Raw genomic sequence first — 21,891 nt, 5'->3', positions numbered from 1 at the left:
GGCTGGTGGTATCTTAAGCTTTCTTGCCACTTCCTGAGGATCTTTAAGTTTTCGTGCCTGACAAGGTAAACTGAAAGGTTTCTTCGGAACATTTCCAGATTAGAATAGGGAATGTTAATATTGGGAATCATTTATGTGAATTTTACTCACGTAGTTGGCTTAGATTTTAGTTTTTAGTGATAGATCCTCAAAGGTTAAATTTACAAAGAAGTGCAGCAGCATGACCAAATCTACCATATTGGAAACGTGATGATGGCTCTCTGAAGTTTTTTTCAAAAAGTTTCTCAGTGAACGAAAAAATTGTCCAGAGAAGAAAGTGCCATAATCATCATTAATTTATTATGTTATTCTTCATCAGCAGTTCAAGAAGAGGTAGAATGTAATGTTGAAACATTTTAAGCTCATGGAAAGCTTGGTGTAAACGGCCTCTTGGTTGCCATGGAGATGCATGACCTTGCGTCTATCCCCCCTTAAAAGTTCTTGGAAGGCTATCGAAAATTATTGTTATTTTCGAAGGATTTTGATATTTCAGTGCCTCGTAAATCTGTTTCTTTGATCTAACAAAGCCATTGATCTTTTCTAGGACAACAGGATTATACACACATACCCTGGCTAAGATCATTTTACATGACGTCACGAGATCCATGGCAGTTTTTATTGTGATCTTTCTTTCCTTCTGTGGTGCTTTGTCTTTATCACTCTGTTACTCCACTGAAAACCAACAGTTTAGGTGTGTGCTATACTTTCTTTGTGAAATATGTTTATTTAACACTACTGTTGAGTCATTTGATTGTTTAACCTTCGTAGTGCGTTCTTTCGGTTGAATCAAATGTATATGGTAACACCGCAAAAGTGTTACTGCTAAAGGAAGCTTAACGAAATGTCTTAAATTTTAATTCCACCTCAGTCACGTTGAATCTAGCCCCAATAAACCGTTCACTTTTTTGTAGCTTTTACACGCCCGGCTGTCGAGCGCAGTGTGTGGCAGTACGGTTTATGTGTTGCAGTCTAGCCTAGCCTAAAAATATTTTTCTCTTAACATTAGTGACCTCGGAGATGTGTTATTGAGAGGCTTTCGCGCACTGTTTGAACAGCGACCAATAGCTGCCGACTACTCAAATCTCAAGTAAGTTGAAATTTCTCTAACAAGTCGAAAATTTTTCCTCTCCTTTGATTTGTTTGGATTTCACTGCCGTCGGAAGACTTTACTGCACTAAACGTAAAAGTGAATTTAACGACATGAGTACCTATCATTTTTTTTTTCTTTTGGCAGCTGGCTCTCTATTTTGTTGATGATGACCTACATGGGGACTGTGATTGTGATTCTCTTCAACATTCTCATTGCGCAGATGAGTACAACCTACACACAGGCTAAGAAAGTCGCTCGTTTAGAATATGATGTAGATCGTATTTTACAGCTAACTCGCATGGAAAGGTTTCCTTTCCTGGTAAGTAAGCATAACACTGTTAGTGCGCGCCAGCGTTCGTGGTTAACGCTAAATGGCAGCATGCGTTAGTGTTACATGTAAGTGTGACCGTCAGGGAAAAACAAACTGGCAGGGAAAGTAGGAGCTCATGAATACTTGCATTCCTCTGCAACTGAGGAATGAGCCAAATGGTTGATTTAGTTTTATATTTTTCTTTTATATGCAGAATTTGCGTGTAAAGTATTACAAAGAGGGTGACTGGATCAGCGAAATGAAACTCGCGCAAGGTATGTGTGAGGTATTTGAATAGGACTGCCTCCCGGCCACTTGTATTTAAATATGTAGCAACCTGAAATTAAAGCTCAAGGTTTTTTATTGTAATCTTGTTTCTTATTTTCTAACCCTCTGGAGCTGAGGTAGGCCATCCACTCAGTTTGATACACAATTGAAAAAGGAAACATCATAATTTTGCATTCTTATGCCTTAACAGCTGGTAAGGTTCTTTATGTTCTTAGACTTGGTCTTAGCTTTGTCTCTAGAGCTTCTTTGAATTCAGTGAAGAACGCAATCTGTGGGAGTCGGTGGAAGAGAAACTCAATGCGATCCGGTAACAATTATTCCTTTATAAATTCCCTCTCTTTCCTGCCATCAGCCTGTCTCATATAAACAACAGATAGGCTTTCGAAAAGACCTACTTACCTGCGCTCACCCTCATCTGTTTCAGCAGTTTCACTCGAACTCTTTTGTTGTAATTTTTGTTCAGGAATATGATGAGGAAGATGGTGAAACAGATGAGGCCTGGAAGCGGATGAAGGAAGCTCTACGTACCCACGTGACTACGATGGGAATATGTCCCCAGTCTCCATTTTTGTGCGCCGGTTTCTTTAGTCATTTAACTCAGTCGTAATTTTCATACGACCACGTTGACGCCATAGTATGGGTTGAAGGCTCTGAGATTTTTTTCTTTTGTTTTTTGAATTGTTTTCGCAAGGAAACCAAAAGAAAGGTCACTGAAAACGAAGTGAGAGGACATAGAAGTGGCCAGTCAGATCTAATAGCAAAACGCAATATCAAATGCGTTTAAATCGATTGGTTGTAGTTAAAGGGTAATTATATAAGAAAAGCAGACATCACCGAGCTTTCGTGAAACCGTTAGAAAAAGCTTTATTTTGTAGCCGAGACTCTTGGACAGGGAAGTGTGAGTAACATTATATGTTTGCGAAAAATGAAGGTCATCTTTGAATAATTTAGTTTATAGAAAGTATTAGTTTTTGCCTTGTTCTGATTTATTTAACCAAAATACTTCTCCCAAAGAAATATTAGCGAGATGTGAGGGTTAATTACGAGATATTTAGTTTGCAAAGAGTTCTTTTATCCATTATTTTACCACGGATACTTTTATTCAAGAGTGTAGTATACATGGAACTGAAATAAAATCAACCGAGACGATACCAGGTTGAACTTCTACGGTAAAGACCTCTCTGGATTTCATTACTCGGGCTTTTTATTTATTTAATCACTTTCACCAGACTGTGGTGAGGGTCGCACAACAGAGCGAGGCTCCAAATTAAGTGCGCCCAATATCCCACCCATCCCACCCATCCCACCCCAGGGGAGGACATCCATCACACAGTAATCTCGTGTGTGGCAAATTAACGAAGGCAGCGTGGTCGAGTGGTCAGCGTGTCGAACTTGCGATCCGCCGCTCCCGGGCCACTACCTGGATTTGTTTCTCAGTAGCCCCGGGTTTCAAATCCTCGGCTATGCTTGTAATATAGCCAACTGGTTTGCCTTCGGTCAGTTGGGATTCTTAATAATGTTATTTTCAATTTGAATTATTTGTTTCGGTTGTTTGGTGGAAAACCTGTAAACTAGCTTCTAGCTAAGTGTTTCTCCACGTTAAAAACTGTTTTATTATTATTTTTATTTTTTTATTAACGTCTCCTACCCCAACCCTGCAGGAGACGGGACCTCCATTTATTCGTCCCTATCCTAGAAGACTAGAACATCTAACCATTTCTTGATGTTATAGAAAGGTAGCAAATTCTTCTCAATTATTTTAAGACTCTGAGTGTTGGTCCGGCCGGGGCTCGAACCCTCGATCTCCCGCACAACAGTCCAGCGCTCTATCCATTGAGCTAACCGGGAGGTCATGGTCCCAGGGGTTCCTTGCGTAAACCGCGGAAACTGGGGGTGAGAGTGCGACAACTTGCGTTGTCGTGTGCTCGCTCTTCGTAAACAGCATAATTTACAGAATGCTGTGTTTTGTTAAGACCGCTTTACAAAGATTCCTGTCTTGTACGCTCATCTCACATACAAACGCACACGTCGTTCGTGGTAAGGCCACACCAAATGATCTCGAGCGTTTACGGAATGGGCCGGTCCACAAATTCTAGAGCTTGAGAGCTAGCCAAATGTACAATGTTCTTTACAAGTTCTCACGAGGTAACGAATGAGCTATATGTGAGTTCAAACTACGAAAATGCTGGCATAACTGTGACAGCCGATTCTACAACAAACTATGATGCTTAGACGAACACCTAACTTGCTGAAAAAATCAAGAATGTTCGTGAACGCAACTTCGAAGGTGGCGCTAACAACAGCGAATTGGATAATACTGACAGAAGCAATTTGAATAACAATGTTAAACATCTAAGCTTAACTCTTCCCTTATATATCCCGTTTCTGTTGTTGGTTTTTATTGGGTTCAATACTTGTAAAGTACGATATGGTATTTCGTACATCATCACTATTATTGTACAAGCGATCGTGAATGTTGGTTTGCTCTTCTCATGGAGTTGTATGTACTTAGAAGAAGACATGGTGAATACTCTTGATGACTGTGATCTACTTGAAAACGTTATCAGTATGACTAATGTACATGAACATAATGATGTTACAGTGTCAATAAAAAGTACAACAATTGAGATCTCGTCATGCGAAGTTTGTATATTATAATTGTACTCGTGTTTTGTGTGAATGCCATGGCTATAAACGTGATCGTGAACCAAGCAGAGTACCAGTGAAGATGTTAAAACGTTCCTCTCAGAAAAGTAGAAAACAGCAGAGTTATGTACGGAGCCATTTAAGTAAAAACGTACCAACGTTATCGAAAGTCCATGATCTTATTAATAATAATACAACACGAAAGAAAAGTACGCGTAAAAGTATACTTTTACGTGTACTTTTCTTCAGGTCACACACAGTCAGGTCTGTACAAAAAATGAGAAGGAAACCAATTTTAGAACAAGAAACGTAAACTCTTCAAGGAGAAATGTCTACGGGAACCCTTAGCACTTTATTTTACGCTTCAGAGTTAATTCTCTGTTCCATCATTTATTATCGAAGATAATTTGCGGGAAAATTTTCCTGCGGGATTTTTCTATCCTTCATGATGCTGTAACGTTAGAATTTTGTATCTATAGAGGGAACTTTTACAATATATCGACGGAATGACATGACAGAATTACGTGTTACAGAGAAATTTGTAAAGAGTCTTGCATTTAATGCAACTTCTGGGAAGAAATTGGCATCTCTTGTGCCAGAAGAAGTATTGCGAATTCGCATTTTAAATGAGTGCACTAACTGAGGAACTTTTTAAGTAAATGAAATTTAGAAAGCGAAGTTTGCGTGATCGTGGGCTGGCAGGTGCTGTCAGACGAAAACATCTCTCGTCGCTTACAGTAACAAAAACCTTTAGAAAAGAAACAACCAAATGAGTGTTTAAGTAACGAAATGTCTGAGAATATTTTGGGACATAGATATTGTAGTAATCGTGTACGGCCGAAAGGAATTAGGGGAATTAAAAAAGCACATGGTCGAGTGTCGAGTTTTATCTGTTTTGTGTGCATGTAATTTGGTTGAATCCGAATGTTTCACTGACCGTGGAACACTACAGATACTGTCTCTCGCTTTCAAGAGCTGTAATTGTCCTAGATTAAGTTCAGTTAAAATTTCCTTTTTCGTTGTTTTGTCTTTTGATGTTCAATCGCTTCCTCAAAGCTGATTTGCTCAGGCCGGAAAAAAAATTAAATAAAATAAAAGCAAAGGAGCAAATATTTCAAATATACATGCATTATTATTATTATTATTATCATTATTATTATTATTATTTTTAGGTATACGGGCTTCATTCTTTATGATAAATCTGTTTCCAAACATAATACATCCTTTAACGAATGTGTACGAAATAAATTTGACCATAACCGGTTATTTCAGAGTTATCTTCAGTTTCAGATCGATCGATTTCCAGAAATTACGTGTTAACGGTCAGTCTAGGATAGTCTCACTGCTGATGGTGGATGCAGAGTGAGTTGAATTGGTCACTTTGAAATTCGAGTTACTTGTTGAAGGAGACAAGATATTAGATAGGTGGGCGGACAGGTCATCTGCGAAGGTGCTAACGCATGACACAATAGCTCTAAACGGTTCGTCGGCCTTGTGGATCTTCAGTAAACCGTAGATTCTAGGGGGCTGTTTGTTGCGAGGTCTGATCTTGTTATAAAAGGCCTCCGATAGATGTCCACTGCGTTTCAAGGCTCTCAGACAACTTCCTGGTCAAGCGGTCAGTCGGGTCTTTGTTTAGGAGCTGGTATGGTCCGTTCTCGATAAGGTTGGACATCTTAACTTGGTAGGTGTTGGTATCCATGACTATGCTAGCACGCCCTTTGTCAGCTGGGAGAACCATGATGGAATCGACCTCTTTTAAGCTTTTAAGGGCGTCTGACAGTTCCTTCGTAATGATATACTCTGGTAACTTAACCTGTTGAAGGACGTTGTCGACAGCTCTTCAGAGCACGTTTCAGTGCACGCCCACATCACCGCGCACCACCGCTTTGGAATGAGGTTAAGTTTATTGATTGTGATCCTCACTGGTACACTGCAGGGTCAAAGGCTATTCACATAAGACTTCACCTTTACAAAATCAATAGGCACAGTGGAGTGGAAATTCCTGAAGCGTGGATGGCCACGATCAAAAAACACAACGACAGGATAGCCGCACGACAGCAGACTGCCGAGAAAACAACCTACTAATATCAGTGACCGAAACACGCCAATCACAGCGGTGGAATACCAACCAATCACAGGGGAGCATTCTGCTTTATAAGAAGACCCAAAACTAGTCGACCTTATCGCCTGATGAAGGCTAATAGTGTGCAGTCAAATCCACATCATAAGTGACTATATCGTGAGACAAACGATAATACTCTATTATTAAGAATTATGTAAATTTCGATTCCATGTTGATGAATGACATAATGTATTTAATGTTGAGTTGAGAACTTTTTCCATTTTCAGTTTGCCAAGGCTGATAATGATTACACTGTGAACCTCACATATAATATGGCACTTAATAAGTTCCCTTGCATCTAAAGTTGATCCAAATAAAGACGGTTTGTTTGTCGCACTCTGAGAAAAGTAATATTAAAGCTGTCTCTTAATGTTATTGCATACCTAATGTAATGACAAGCTCAAGGAATAAAAGGACTTTTTTAATACAACAGACGCATTTTGAATGAGGAGGTCTCTCCGTGAATATGGTTGAAAAAAGGAAGAGTTCGGTGATCGTTCCTATTTGACAAAACTATACTTATCAAACTCGCATGTAATTGATCATCAAACCTTCTGCAAAGAGAAAGAAAGGAAGAACAATGGCGACGATAAATTTCACAGGAGGTGGAACACAAACAAAAGCATATTTAGAACTCAGGCTACGTTCACACGGTGCCAGACCAATATTCGACCGGCCGAAAATTTGTGCGTTTAGGTGTTTCGCTCGCATGGCACCACGCTAAACGTACGAAAATTTGGACGCCTAAGCCTTCAAAAATTTGAACACCAAAATCGAGGACGAAGTTTTAGCCGGTCCGAATTTTTGTACGGCGAAGGCGCGGCTGCATGGATGCGTTGTACCTAAGTTAAATAATATACATATGGTGCACAATCCTCGCAGTAGAGAGCGCTGGATAGATGATGATAGATAGTTTATTAGAGTATCGAACATGGCAGTCCGTAGACTGAATTGCGTTACAATTACTTAGAACTAGGAATAAATACAATTGAAATTATAATAAAACCACAAATGCGAAAAACTCTATATATATGAATATGTACAAACTAGTCTAAAAAAAAAATTTATGTACACATACTTGGAATGAAAGTGTTCTTAAAACGATTTGTATGTGTACGAGGCATAGCATAAGCCATGGACTGTCTTAGATTATATCTGTGTTCTCTCTTAGGAGGTAAGACAGGCACGAGTTTGTGATCCGGGCATGACGTGATAGACTCGAAAAGCTTGCTACACCGAGCCACGCGTCTCGCGTGCAAGGTTACTAAGTCGAACCTGGCCAAACATTCGAAATATGACGCATAAGGACAAATGAGGGAGAGCGCTCTCTTTTGAACTCGTTCAATGTCGTCACTAAGATACTGTGGGAGCGCGTGATGGAAAACTGGCGCACAGTACTCTAAAACAGATCTTATCACGGTGCAATAAAGATTTATAACGTCGCTCAGTGGAACGTTTGCGCGCTTTAGAAGAACAATAAAGTAAAGGCGCTTGTTCGCTTTCTTAATGCACTCTGAGATATGTTCGTTCCATTTTAAATCTGAGCTAATAGTGACTCCTAGGATTTTTACACTGTTTGATACTGATAGTTCCTTGCCATTAATCACAATTGGTGGAAAATTGTGAGTGTTCCTTTTAAAGTCAATGCGCATCTCCTTGCATTTATCCCCGTTCAGTTCCATCCTATTTTCGATCGACCACGCCTCAACAGCTTTTATGCAATAGCGAAAATCAGACCTGAAAAAAATCAGGCCTGTACGGGATTCGAACCACTGACCTCTGCGATACTAGTGCAGCGCTCTACCAATTGAGCTAACAAGCCAAATGGGAGCAGGCCGTTAAGTTGATTCGTAATAAACCCGTGAAGATAAATCAGATAATTGGCTTTTTAGCTCAGTTGGTAGAGCGCTGCACTAGTATCGCAGAGGTCAGTGGTTCGAATCCCGTACAGGCCTGATTTTTTTTTTCAGGTCTGATTTTCGCTATTGCATAAATAGCGCTCTCTACTGCGAGGATCGTGCATCATATGTATCTACAACCGCAGTTCAAAATATATGAATTTCATATATTCGTTACAAGTTAAATAATATGTTTTACAATTTTATACGACGATGGTACTCAATGGAACTTGATTGCGGTACTCGGCAATGTTACAGCTTTGTTACATAATATTATCTTGCAAATGTGTAGGACATGCCGAGCTTACCACGCACGTAGGCGACGTTTTGTTGGTATCTTGTTAATGTCAGAAAATCAAGTTAATCGTTGCTCATCTATCTGTAAATCGAAGACGTCGAAGCAGCGAAAACACTGGATTAGACCTGGGAGAACATCACTTTGGTGAGACAATTTTGTCAGCAATACTGTCGTGTCGGATGGGTGGCGTGAAAACTTTCGAATGTCCAAGGAGAGTTTCATGAAACTGTGTGATAAGGTCAAACCTTTTTTTTGCAGAAGCAATCCACAAATGTGAGATCTGCAATTGATGTTGAGAAGTAGTTAGCTGTAACTTTGTACTATTTATCGGACGAGGGGAGATACTGCAAGATTGCTACTGCATTCGGCATTGGAAAGTCAACTGTGTCTGAAACTGTTCGAAGAGTTTGCAGATGCATTTCAATCGTCCTTGGACCTGATTACATTAGATTACCAAAATCAGAAGAAGAAGTGTGTGACGCAGTTGCCAATTTTTATGATGCTCATGGCTTTCCACAATGCATAGGAGCTGTTGAGGTGTAGAACTTGTTATAGCTTGTGGAGCTAAGAAAGATATGGGGTGGTCTTTATTCCTCATTTCCGCCATCAACTTTTTACAAACGAATATCCTACGATGTAACAACAATGACAATTTTGCCTGGTCTAGGGCTTGTTGATAACTAAAATTTGGGAATATAATTTTTAAGGCTCTTTTTTGTATGGATTCAATAGCCTCAGAGAGGTATGCGGGAATGTCTTGCCACACTTCTGCAGCATACCCATATTTCAGAGATCACATATTTCAGAGATTACACCTAACCGGCCCCATAAAACATTCAAAATTAAAACATTCAAAATTACGTCTATCCTTGCCTTTGATATTGTCAGATAGTTTCCTGTTCATACCAGTACAGCAAGATATCAGTTCTGTCCACCTTGGGCATGTTTTTATTCCAAGATACTTGTGTTGATCTTACTAGTTAATAAAATAAAGATGAAAAACATTCTTGTGGTTTAATATTATTCAACAAGCATGAACCTTATGAAGTTAGAAAGGGAGTGCTAGCTTACAAACATGAAACTCAACAACTATTAATGACAAGTAACATAGACGAAATTTAACTAATTGTATTGAAGAAATCGTTCCTGGTACAGTATAATGCATACAAAAACAGAAAATCTCTGGGGTAAATAGTGCAATAGCAAAGTAAGCCAACCAATGTCTCTCTGTCTTGTGAGCAGGCAAACTGGCAGTGCATATAATAAACGCAACTCAAATTTGTTAACAGAGTGCTAAAACAGCACACAATCCAACATTTGAGGTAGACACTGTGAATGTTAATGTTCAACACTTATTAAAATGAGAAGGATCCTGTAAATGCCAAACACCTGACATGATGCTTTGCTGTTGCTGATATTGGGGATGATTGTACTGGATATGCTGGTTCTGCTGATGATTCTGCTGTATCATCATCCCCAGCATGTTGAATCCATTCTGCAATGTGGTGCTTAAAGAATGTAAACTAGCGGTAAAACTTGGCACACTTTCCCGGTTAGCTCAATGGATAGAGCGCTGGACTGTTGTTAGGGGGGTTGAGGGTTCGAGCCCCGGCCGGACCAACACTCAGGGTCTTAAAATAATTGAGAAGAATTTGCTACCTTTCTATAACATCAAGAAATGGTTAGATATTCTAGTCTTCTCGGATAGGGACGAATGAATGGAGGTCCCGTCTCCTGCAGGGTTGGGGGTAGGAGACGTTAATTTCCCACAAACGAGATTACTGTGTGATGGATGTCCTCCCCTGGGTGGGATGGGTGGGTTTACTGGGCCCGCAGTGATTGGCGCAAGCTGTTGCGGTGTCCCTGCCTGTCAGCGAATCTTAAAAATAAAAAAATATCATAAATCATGTATTTTTCTCTTGAATTTTCAAGCTCATCGATCATTCTCTTTCTCAACTGAAGTTCTTCGTGTCCAAGGGCTAACATTCTGTTCTGTTGTTGTGGTCTTCTCCTTAGCTTGGAATTTTTTTCTCTTTTAGCTTAGAAATTAAGTTTCTTCTTGCATCAACAGTTTTTTAACTGTATCATTAGCATTATCATCCGAGGTTGTCTCACCAGTGTTATTCTCCCTTGCAGGGTCATTCACTGCGAAAAGTAGTAGACCCGATTCACTTTCGTCAGGATTATCATTACCGCGTATCTCTTCTGCGGTCTCAATGCCATTATCCACAGCTTCAACAGCCGGACATCCAGACCATAGTTCAGCGTATTCGTCAAATAGTATTGTTGCCACTCTTACAGCATCTACAGCTTTTCGATAACCGAACTGTATCCTCTTCAACTTCACGACTATTTCTTCTTGGAGAATATGCTAGTATCCTTACAGTTTGGAAACTGTGCTGGGTCTACTTCGAATTCATCGTTGTTTGGATATCTTTCAATGAAAAGTTCTTGTAATTCCTCATACCTTGTTCGTATCGATTCCCATTATTTCCCCTCGCACGTTTTCTCAATTTTATACGATAAAGCAACGTTAAGCAGTAGAGCTGTCTCCTCATCCGTCCAAGTGAAATATTCGTTATCCGTGCTACTATCTGAATTGGCTTTTCTCTTCAGTTCTAGACACCATTTTGCACTTGGTTAAAGAAACGGTGTGCGCATGAGGAGATGGTAAAACCACTGATGGGTGTCACAAACTTCATCCGGTTATCAGTTCCATCTTAACAGAAGGAAACTTTCGCACAATTCCGTGTGAACAGAATGTCCGGTCGAGTTTTTCAGCAGGTCGAAAATTCGTTCAGCACCGCGTGAACATAGCCTCATTTCTATGCAACCCTATTTCGATGGATGGACGACAAAGGCAATTCATTTCTTTCTCAGCAGTCCAAATTTTCCTTTCCATCACAGCATTTATTAGCAATTTTCTTATCCTTTTTGCCCTTCACTTAAAATCTTCCCTTCATCCGCCAACGAAACTCGTGTATCGTTATGTGGCAACAACAGATCTGTGAAAGAAACGACAGAAAGTTGTTTGTTCTCGTAATTTTTTGCTCTTCTTATTCTTTGCTGTAGTTTTTGTTGGATACGAAAGGGAGGTAAAAGAGCCACAAAATGTTACTAATTACACGGTTGAATTAAAATATTTTAAATAAGTTTGCATGTGTGGCCATACATCAACTTCGTAATCGATGTATGCATTCGAATTTTCTGGACTGATCAACATGGGTTGAACATCCTTAGCTTGAATCTTCTTTTTATTCGATTGCTGAGGCTAATAATGATTCAAGCCTCAACTGTACACAAATGATATGGACATTTGATTGACACTCTATCAATGAAACCAAGCCAGCCTGTGAGCAGCTCCTCGGTTATTAGCACTATGGCACGTCGTTCCTTCGCCCACGAGTCGTGTTGCTCAAGGCCTTAACCTTATTCACGGGTCAAGTAACTCGTATTGAAGCGTTAATAATGAATGCCTGCATGTTGGCTAAGTTAAGTGGGATTGTTTGTCCCACAAAGAAAACAAAGATAATGTTACAGGTATTTTTATATATTTGCCTATTATTCCTATTTCATACGGGGTGTACCTGACAAGTTAAAGCGACAATTTCTCTGACGTTTTTAAAACGAGTGAACAGTGATGAGGAAGTCTTTATATGATTGTTATGTAGGATGTACGTCGTCGTTGTGTAGCTGTTTAGATGAAATATTTCTCGTTACAATCACAGATAGCCGTAGTCCAAGAAAAAGGAAACGATTACAGAATAATGTCAACAACAGATTTCACTGGAGTTGGATTACAGACCAAGACATTTCAAGAACTACATTGCTCCCCCTCTCTGGTTAGTGGGCGCCAGAAAGAATCAGTATACGTACTTTTCGCAGCAGTTGACATTCTCCTCTCCATCACAGCATTGCTTGGCAATTCTCTTATCCTCGTTGCCCTTCACAAAGAATCTTCCCTTCATCCGCCATCCAAACTCTTGTATCGTTGTCTGGCAATAACTGATCTGTTGGTTGGTCTTGTTACCCAGCCTCTGAATACTATTCATAATATGTCTGTGGTTCACGAACAATGGAATCTCTGTCGATACGCAAAGGACGCCACCGTCCTCACAGCCTATGCATTATGTGGAGTTTCGTTGATGACGATGACGGCCATAAGCGTGGACAGACTTCTCGCCCTGTTGTTGGGGCTAAGATACAGACAAATTGTAACTTTGAAGCGCACATGCATCATTGTAACTAGCTTTTGGATTGTATCTAGTGTCGCTGCTTTATGCTACACGTTAGATTACCGTATAATCAGTTGGTATGGCCATATAGTTGTACCATCTTGCCTTGTTATTTCAGTCGCCTCGTATACAAAAATTTTTCGGGGTCTCAGTCATCATCAGGCTCAAGTACAAGATCATGTCCAACAACAGCCGAGCCAACCAAATGTACTGAACATGGCGCGATACAAAAAGGCAGTGTACAGTGCACTGTGGGTGCAGTTAGCATTAGTTGTTTGTTATGCACCATACTATATAGTGGACATTGTAATCGCTTACAGTAAAACATATTCATCAGACTTAGTAATATTGAGGTCTGCAGCAGTTATCTTAGTTTACTTTAACTCGACGGTAAACCCGTTCCTTTACTGCTGGAAGATAAGTGAAGTAAGACAAGCAGTGAAGCAGACAGTCAGACAAGCACTTTGCTGTCCATGGAGTTAGGTCATCCTCGACTTATATATAGTATTTCTAAAGCTGAAAGTGATTACACAATTATTGTATGAAAACGCCCGTCAAATATGCTATTAGATAGAAAGAAATAAAAAGCTCAGATAATATTGTTGTTCGAAGTTTGTACATAGTCTGTTGTGGACATTTTATCCGTTAATTTATGTTTTTTGTGTTTGAATATTTTCCCCGTTAATTTAGGTTTTATATATTGATTAATGTCAGTCATTGAACAATACTATTGATTTCTGTAACGCAAAGCCCTGTGAGGCTCTCACTTTTAATCGAGTATTCATTAAAAAAAATTGCTTGTTGTGTGCACTAAATAGCTATGTTACGGAAAAAACTGAAAGAAAGGCAATAGAAACACCAACCATCTCTTTTCAAAAGTATTTTTCGTGTTAGCTAACTACCAATGATCTTGAATACGGCAAGGCATAATTAAAGAAAGGTATGCATGCATTTTAATTTCATGTTTAATCTTTTAGCAATATAAAAGTACTGGATAAAACTTCAAAGGGTAGTTAAAAGAGTTTTTTAAAGTCAACGTTTTTTTACTAACTTAAAGAAAGAGGCTTGTTATTGACTTCATATTGCGAATCGAGTTGCATTGGTCGACGTTTAGTCTCGAATTTGTCTTGTTATCAGAAAATTTTCCGTAATTCTTATGAATATGTAAAGATGGTTCCCTTGCTTGTGTATGTTAACAAACTTTAAGAATTCGTATGAAATAATAATTGACTATAACCGGTTGTTTTAGTGTCTTTATTTTTAGCTTGCTCAGGCTGATGACAAGTCAGGCCTCAACTTTATATGGACATTTGATTGACACCCTATCAATAAAACTAAGCTAGCTTACGAGCTGGTCCTCGTTATTAGCATAACGGCACGTTGCTGTACGTGACAAGTTAAAGCGACAAAAATAGGCTTTTTGACACAACAGACAATTTTCTCTGTGATGTTTTCAAACGAGTAAAAGATGATGAGAAAGTCTATCTGATTATTATGTAGGAAGTGAGTAAGGTTTTGGGGATCGTTGTTGTGTTGCTGTTTAAACGAAATATTTCTCGTTGCAATCACGGATACCCTACGCCAAGAAATAGGAAACGAAAACAGAATGAAGTCGACAACAAATACCAGTAGAGGTGGAACACTGACCAAACATTTTAAGAACTACATCTCTTTCCCTCCCTAGTTGGTGTACTTCGACAATAATTTAAAAATCCTCTCCTAACAATCTACAGTACTGATCTCCATAATAGCATTTCTTGGCGATTCTGTTATCTTCGTTGCCCTTCGCAAAGAATCTTCCCTTCATCCGATGTCGAAACTCTTGTGTCGTTGTCTGGCAACAACTGAACTGTTGGTTGGTCTTCTTAGCCAGCCTCTCTATGCTACTTTTTGGATCATGATGTTTGTGGTTCAGGAACATTAGAGTAGTTACAGAGAGTTCTCGACATATTTTTATGTTATGTTAAACAATTTCCACCTTTGTTTGCTTCTTTAGGGAAATTGCTTGATGTTGACGCTTTATTGCTCAACGTGCTGCTTAGTTTTTATCCTCGTCATCTTGAGGTAAATTAGATTCAATCATCGTGAGGCGCTTTAACAATTTGTACATATATATCCATTGATTTCCAGCCGCAATTGATAAATTATTTTGTTCCCTTCAGTTTTAAGGAGTAACCGTCGTGATCAGAGGAGAGTTTAGATCATTGCGCCATTAAAAATATTACAAACGACGATCATTTTGAATATTCTGAAGAAAGCAAGAGAACCAATTTCGTAAATTTGAAAAAATATGGTTTAGTAGCTTAACATCCTGTCATGGTTTTTATTTGAGATTTTAGTCCGAGGATACAAAAACAAGAAAAGTAGCCTCCAAAACTTTAATCGTGGCAAATTAAACTCAAATATTTTGAAATAAGTTGGCATCTGTGACAAAAATTAGAATTTCAATCATTTGATGCATTCGGAGATTGTCACGAATTTGTTTCCTTAGACGATCTTTTGTTTAGGCCAAATAAAGTCGCTAGCTTGAACTTTTTATTTTCAGTTTGCTGAGGCTGATTATGTGTCAAGTCTGAACTTTATACAGATCTTTAGTTTAGTATTCAATACAATAAAGGAAGAACATCTCCACTTAATGATCGGCCCTTAAATGACAATGTATCTTATGTACTACTTAATTCATCTTTTATAAAGGGTGGCAAGAAAGAGTTCCATTATCGCATTGTCAAACAGAAACATTGCCGATGTCATTGTTTTGCCAACAATATTACCTTTAAGTACTAATTTTTTTAAACTAATCTCTACTAATTGAGATAGAAAAACTGGTTTCGGCCCACTCGTAACTGTTTAGAGGTTCAGCTGCAGTTGCTGTTCGGAATAATCAAGGAGAATTGAAAGGGGAAATTGAAAATTTCCTGGATAAACTCCTAAACCGTATCAGAGAATTGCATAAATTTTTGCATCTCTTAAGCAATAGTCACTCGTTTGGTTTGTCCATCAGCTGGTTCCCCGTCGATCAATATAATAACAGATTTAAAGCAAAGTTTTACAGTGGAGCTTGAAAGATTGGTTAGAGTTGGTTAGAGGAAGAGCAGTGCGCAACTTCATGTTCACAAGTGATTGTAAAAAAACTAGAATGAAAAGAATTGTTCACCGAGTCTTGACAGGTTTTGACCACCCATCCCTTCATTTCCATCTCCATCAATAAATTATCATGTTTACTTCAATATTGGATAACAACTTTCATTGCGAGAAGAGAATTTTCAATCGTTCAAGAGAATCGCAACAAGAAGACTTCAATCACTTACTACATAAAAGAAAACCTTCATACCAAAATATTCGCTTGAAATTATCCGGATGAAATGATCCAGGTGAAGAGACTCTTTGTTCAGTGCTCTGTAAAAACTGAAGCAGGTGTCTATACATTTTCATTTTCTTGCTATTTCATACGTGAGGCACCAAATAGGTTTCAGATAAAAAATCAGTTTTTGAAACAACAGAAAATTTCTCAAGGCATTTTTAAATGAATAAACGCTGGTTAATTGGTATTTATGTGACTAATTTTAAAGAAGTGGGGTTTCAGCGATCGTGGCTTGGTGTGAGCAGTTTAGACAAATATTTCTCGTTGCAATCACAGATACACGAGAAGAAAAAGGAAACGGATAATGTCGACAACAAATCTCACTAGAGGTGGAACGTAGACGAGAACAATTCAAGAACTCCTACGCTCCCTCTCTTTAGTGAGTGGGCTTCAACAACAGCATTTCTTGGAAATTCCCTTATTCTTGTTGCCGTACACAAGGGATCTTCCTTCCATCAGCGGTTCAAACGTTTGTATCATTGTTTGGAAATAACTGATCTGTCTGAGCGGCGAGACAAAAGCTACAAAACTGTGTTCATTAGAAAGTCAAATGAAATATTTTAAAATAAGCTGGCATCTGCGATAAAATTTCAATTTCAACAGTTTGATGCCGGCTTTCGGAGATTGTCACGAATCCAGTCTTCTCTTAGACTAAGTAAAATCGTCAGCTTTTATTTTTTATTATTTCCAGTTTACCGAAGGTTGATAATGATTCAAGTTTGAACTTCATGCAGATCATGATAAGGACATTTGAAAAGCACCTTATCAAACAAAGAGAGATTGTTTGACGCACTTTCAAAAATGATACGATCGATATCTCTATATTTGGCGTGCGTTTTATTACTATTTCATACCATTTGAGACACTTCACAAGTTCCGAAAAAGAGTAACTTTTTAGACACAATAGACAACTGATGTCTCATAAACCTTGACAAAGTTTTGACAACTAATTCGTTCGTCAGTACACTACATGAAGCACGCGGTAATTTTACGGTGGAGCTTGAAAGATGGCTAACAATTAATAGCTAAAGGCGGAGCTTAGTGAAACTAAGGTTTTATAAACGATGATAAAAATAATAAAAACTACATTGAAATAAATTGTTCATCGAGTCATTGATGGGTTTGACAACCCATCCCTTTATTTTCCATCTCGATCAATCCCATCTGGAAACTCGATTTTTAAAAAAAAAATTGTTTATTTCATCTTTACATGCTCACTTTGGAGGCTGGTTGGCTGCATGTGATGCTTTAATGCATGTGATGCTTTAATGTGACAGCGTGATGCTGTTAGTGAGCTTCTATGCGCTAGCTGATGTTTGGCTGTGTAGCCGCGTGATGCGGTTCCAGTCAATACCCACTAATTGACCCTTGCTCACCATAGAGTCTCCTGTAGCTCAGTGGTTAGAGCATCCGACTAGATCACGGAGGGTCGTGGGTTCAAATCCCATCTGGAAACTCGATTTTTAAAAAAAATTGATCAATAAATTGTCTGTAAATTTCCTTTTACATGAAAGTTTACCTAACACGAAAGTATTTTCTTGGTCTTCTTGAGAACAAGATCTAGGGTCCAGTAATCTACCTTCGGTTCTTCATTATCAGGGATGGTCACTATGAATTCGCTGGCTAAATGAGGATAACCAACAGACAAAGGTAAAAAACAATGTAGAAAATGGTTTGCTTGCGTAATATTTTGCTTTTGTTTACAATTTCGGTTCAAGTACTTGTCAGATACGTAAAGAAGAGAGAAAAACTGCAAAGCGCAATTAACTACATGGATAAAATTCAAACATTTTACAAAAAGTTCGCAGATGGAACCAAAATTTGAATTTGAATAGTTTGGTGCGTTTCGGAGTTTGTTAAAAATTCAATTTTTTCAAAGATCGATTAAAATCTTTAGTTTAAACTATTTATTACGCTTGGTGAGGCTGCAGGTAATGATGCAAGTTTCAACCCCACAAATAATTATATGACAGGAACACTTAATTAGCATCCTCTCAGTGGAGGTTCAGTGACAAATGTCTCCAAATTTGCCTCTCAGTGTTATTTCTTAACTGAGGTACCTCGCAGGTTCCAGGCATTTTTTGGCACACAAAGAGTTAAACACTGGTGAGAAATTTTTGTTTACGGTGGACTTTCTTTAGGAAGTAGGATTTCAGTGATCGTCGTTGTGTTGCTGTTAAGAAAAAATATTTCTCGTTGCAATCACAGATAACCTCACCCTAAGAAAAAGGAAACAGAGAATGAAATAGCAAAGGTAGAGAATGAAATAGCAAAAGCGGTTTGATAGCAAAACATCTTGTTACGGTTTTTTTTTTAATTTTAGTCCGGGATGCGAAAGGAAGAGAAAAAGAAGCTGGAAGCCTATTTAATAACAAATTTAATTCAAACATTTTAAAAGAAGTTCGCTCCTGCGACCAAAATTTCAATTTGAAAAGTATAATGCATTCGGATATTGTCACGAATCCAAATTTTTCCTAAACCAACTAAAATTGCTATCTTGAACTTTTATTTCCAGTTTTTCTTGGTTGAAAATGATTCAAGTCTTAACTTCATGCAAATGATATGGACACTTGGTTTGCACCTTTTCAAAGATATTTGATGCAGGTAAAAAACGGATTGTTTGTCGACTTGTTAAAAAAAAAATGACAACACAGATGTCTTCCCATTTTCTTCTTATTGCTTTTTCATACCTGAGGCACTTCATCGGTTCTAGAAAAAAAAAACTTATAATACCTTTATACACTATAATCACTAAAAGTATTTAGAAAAAAAATGACAAAATGCTTTAAAATCGATGAAATATACGTCAAAACGTTTAGTAAAAATCCAAGAAAAACTCATGGATACACACTTCGTTTAATGACTAATTCAAGATTATTTACAAATATAATTGAGAAAATTTGTATAAGAAAATTCCATAAAATTTTAATATTATTTATAAAACAAAAGGCATTCAGCTTAAAAATTTCCCTAAAAAAATTAAAAAAAAATTCATTAATAAAAAGACTCATTTTTTGGACACAAAAGACAATTTTTCTGACGCATCATCAATGAGTAAACGCTGGTGAGGAAGTCTTAAAGTGAATATAATTACAGAAGCAATGTTTCATTGATCGAGGCTGGGTGTGTACTGTTCAGACGAAATACCAACAACAAGTTTCACTGGAAGTGTAACACAAACGAAAACATTTGAAGAACTGCTATACGCCCCTTCTTTGGTTGGAACGCTTCAACAAGAATCAATTCCTTTCTCAGCAGTCGCACGTTTTCTCAATTTTATACGATAAAGCAACATTAAGCAGTAGTGCTGTCTCCTCATCCGTCCAAGTGAAATATTCGTTATCCGTGCTAGTATCTGAATTGGCTTTTCTCTTCAGTTCTAGACACCATTTTGCACTTGGTTAAAGAAACGGTGTGCGCATGAGGAGATAGTAAAACCACTGACGGGTGTCACAAACTTCATCCGGTTATCAGTTCCATCTTAACAGAAGGAAACTTTCGCACAATTCCGTGTGAACAGAATGTCCGGTCGAGTTTTTCAGCCGCTCGAAAACTCGTTCAGCACGGCGTGAACATAGCCTCATTTCTATGCAACCCTATTTCGATGGATGGACGACAAAGGCAATTCATTTCTTTCTCAGCAGTCCAAATTTTCCTTTCCATCACAGCATTTATTAGCAATTTTCTTATCCCTTTTGCCCTTCACTTAAAATCTTCCCTTCATCCGCCAACGAAACTCTTGTATCGTTAAGTGGCAACAACAGATCTGTGAAAGAAACGACAGAAAGTTGTTTGTTCTCGTAACTTTTTTGCTCTTCTTATTCTTTGCTCTAGTTTTTTTTGGATACGAAAGGGAGGTAAAAGAGCCACAACATGTTACTAATTACACGGTTGAATTAAAATATTTTAAATAAGTTTGCATGTGTGGCCATACATCAACTTCGTAATCGATGTATGCATTCGAATTTTCTGGACTGATTAACATGGGTTGAACATCCTTAGCTTGAATCTTCTTTTTATTCGATTGCTGAGGCTAATAATGATTCAAGCCTCAACTGTACACAAATGATATGGACATTTGATTGACACTCTATCAATGAAACCAAGCCAACTTGCGAGCAGGTCCTCTGTTAGTAGCACCATCATGGCACGTCGTTCCTTCGCCTACAAGTCGTGTTGCTAGAGGCCTCAAACTTATTCCCGGTCAAGTAACTCGTATTGAAGCGTTAATAATGAATGCCTGCATGTAGGCTAAGTTAAGTGGGATTTTTTATCCCACAAAGAAAACAAAGATAATGGTACAGGTGTTTTTATATATTTGCCTATTATTTCTATTTCATACGGGGTGTACCTAACAAGTTAAAGCGACAATTTCTCTGACGATTTTAAAACGAGTGAACAGTTATGAGTAAGTCTTTATATGATTATTATGTAGGTTGTAAGTCGTCGTTGTGTAGCTGTTTAGATTAAATATTTCTCGTTACAATCACAGATAACCGCAGTTCAAGAAAAAGGAAACGATCACAGAATAATGTCAACAACAAATATCTCTGGAGTTAGATTACAGACCAAGACATTTCCAGAACTACATTGCTCCCCCTCTCTGGTTCGTGGGCTCCAAAAGGAATCAGTATACGTACTTTTCGCAGCAGTTGGCATTCTCCTCTCCATCACAGCATTGCTTGGCAATTCTCTTATCCTCGTTGCCCTTCACAAAGAATCTTCCCTTCATCCGCCATCCAAACTCTTGTATCGTTGTCTGGCAACAACTGATCTGTTGGTTGGCCTTGTTACCCAGACTCTGAATACTATTTTTTTAATGTGTGTGGTACACGAACAATGGAATCTCTGTCAATACGCATTTGATGCCCATGCCATCACAGGCAATGCATTATGTGGAGTTTCGTTGGTGACGATGACGGCGATAAGCGTGGACAGACTTCTCGCCCTGCTGTTGGGGCTGAAATACAGACAAATTATAACTTTGAAGCGCACATGCATCATTGTAACTACCTTTTGGATTGTATCTAGTGTCACTGCTTTATGCTACACATTAAATTATCGTTTAATCAGTTGGTCTGGCCATATAGTTGTACCATCTTGCCTTGTTATTTCAGGCGTCTCGTATATAAAAATTTTTCGGGGTCTCAGTCATCATCAGGCTCAAGTACAAGATCATGTCCAACAACAGCCGAGCCAACCAAATGTACTGAACATGGCGCGATACAAAAGGGCAGTGTACAGTGCACTGTGGGTGCAGTTGGCATTAGTTGTTTGTTATGCACCATACTTTATAGTGGACATTGTAATCGCTTTCAGTAAAACATATACATCACACTTAGTAATATTTAAGCGTGCAGCAGTTATCTTAATTCACTTTAACTCGACGGTAAACCCGTTCCTTTACTGCTGGAAGATAAGTGAAGTAAGACAAGCAGTGAAGCAGACAATCAGACAAGCACTTTGCTGTCCATGGAGTTAGGTCATATATATAGTATTTCTAAATCTGAAAGTGATTACACAATTATTGTATGAAAACGCCCGTCAAATATGTTATTAGATAGAAAGAAATAAAAAGCTCAAATAATATTGTTGTTCAAA

At 38.4% G+C, this 21,891-nt stretch overlaps 3 protein-coding genes across 3 annotated transcripts; all 3 read left to right on the top strand.

Moving 5' to 3' along the window:
* Nucleotides 1–529: 529 nt before the first annotated feature.
* On the top strand, nt 530–2,901 carry LOC148721096 (uncharacterized). Its single transcript, XM_088738260.1, has 5 exons — nt 530–730; nt 1,046–1,126; nt 1,274–1,448; nt 1,654–2,034; nt 2,191–2,901. Exons 1-4 carry the CDS (start codon nt 645–647, stop codon nt 1,735–1,737), a joined length of 426 nt encoding a protein of 141 aa, XP_088594386.1. The 5' UTR covers nt 530–644; the 3' UTR covers nt 1,738–2,034; nt 2,191–2,901.
* Nucleotides 2,902–10,993: 8,092 nt separating this feature from the next.
* On the top strand, nt 10,994–13,540 carry LOC148721095 (melanocyte-stimulating hormone receptor-like). Its single transcript, XM_088738259.1, has one exon. It carries the CDS (start codon nt 12,396–12,398, stop codon nt 13,410–13,412), a length of 1,017 nt encoding a protein of 338 aa, XP_088594385.1. The 5' UTR covers nt 10,994–12,395; the 3' UTR covers nt 13,413–13,540.
* A 7,165-nt stretch (nt 13,541–20,705) lies between these two features.
* On the top strand, nt 20,706–21,891 carry LOC148721094 (melanocyte-stimulating hormone receptor-like). The gene has a single exon (XM_088739234.1). It carries the CDS (start codon nt 20,822–20,824, stop codon nt 21,770–21,772), a length of 951 nt encoding a protein of 316 aa, XP_088595360.1. The 5' UTR covers nt 20,706–20,821; the 3' UTR covers nt 21,773–21,891.

This window comes from Stylophora pistillata, chromosome 11, assembly GCF_964205215.1.
Source record: "Stylophora pistillata chromosome 11, jaStyPist1.2, whole genome shotgun sequence".
Lineage (NCBI taxonomy): Eukaryota > Metazoa > Cnidaria > Anthozoa > Scleractinia > Pocilloporidae > Stylophora > Stylophora pistillata.
The sequence above is the reverse complement of the archived record's forward strand: the minus strand, read 5'-3'. Positions and strand labels throughout refer to the sequence as shown.

Bases quoted from the DNA above. Each gene is read 5' to 3' on its own strand.
- LOC148721095 (XM_088738259.1), top strand. From the start codon at position 12,396: ATGAAATATTTCTCGTTACAATCACAGATAGCCGTAGTCCAAGAAAAA.
- LOC148721096 (XM_088738260.1), top strand. From the start codon at position 645: ATGGCAGTTTTTATTGTGATCTTTCTTTCCTTCTGTGGTGCTTTGTCT. The intron at 731-1,045 runs GTGTGTGCTATA...TCTTAACATTAG, and splicing joins ACTGAAAACCAACAGTTTAG to TGACCTCGGAGATGTGTTAT. The intron at 1,449-1,653 runs GTAAGTAAGCAT...TTTTATATGCAG, and splicing joins TGGAAAGGTTTCCTTTCCTG to AATTTGCGTGTAAAGTATTA.
- LOC148721094 (XM_088739234.1), top strand. From the start codon at position 20,822: ATGTCAACAACAAATATCTCTGGAGTTAGATTACAGACCAAGACATTT.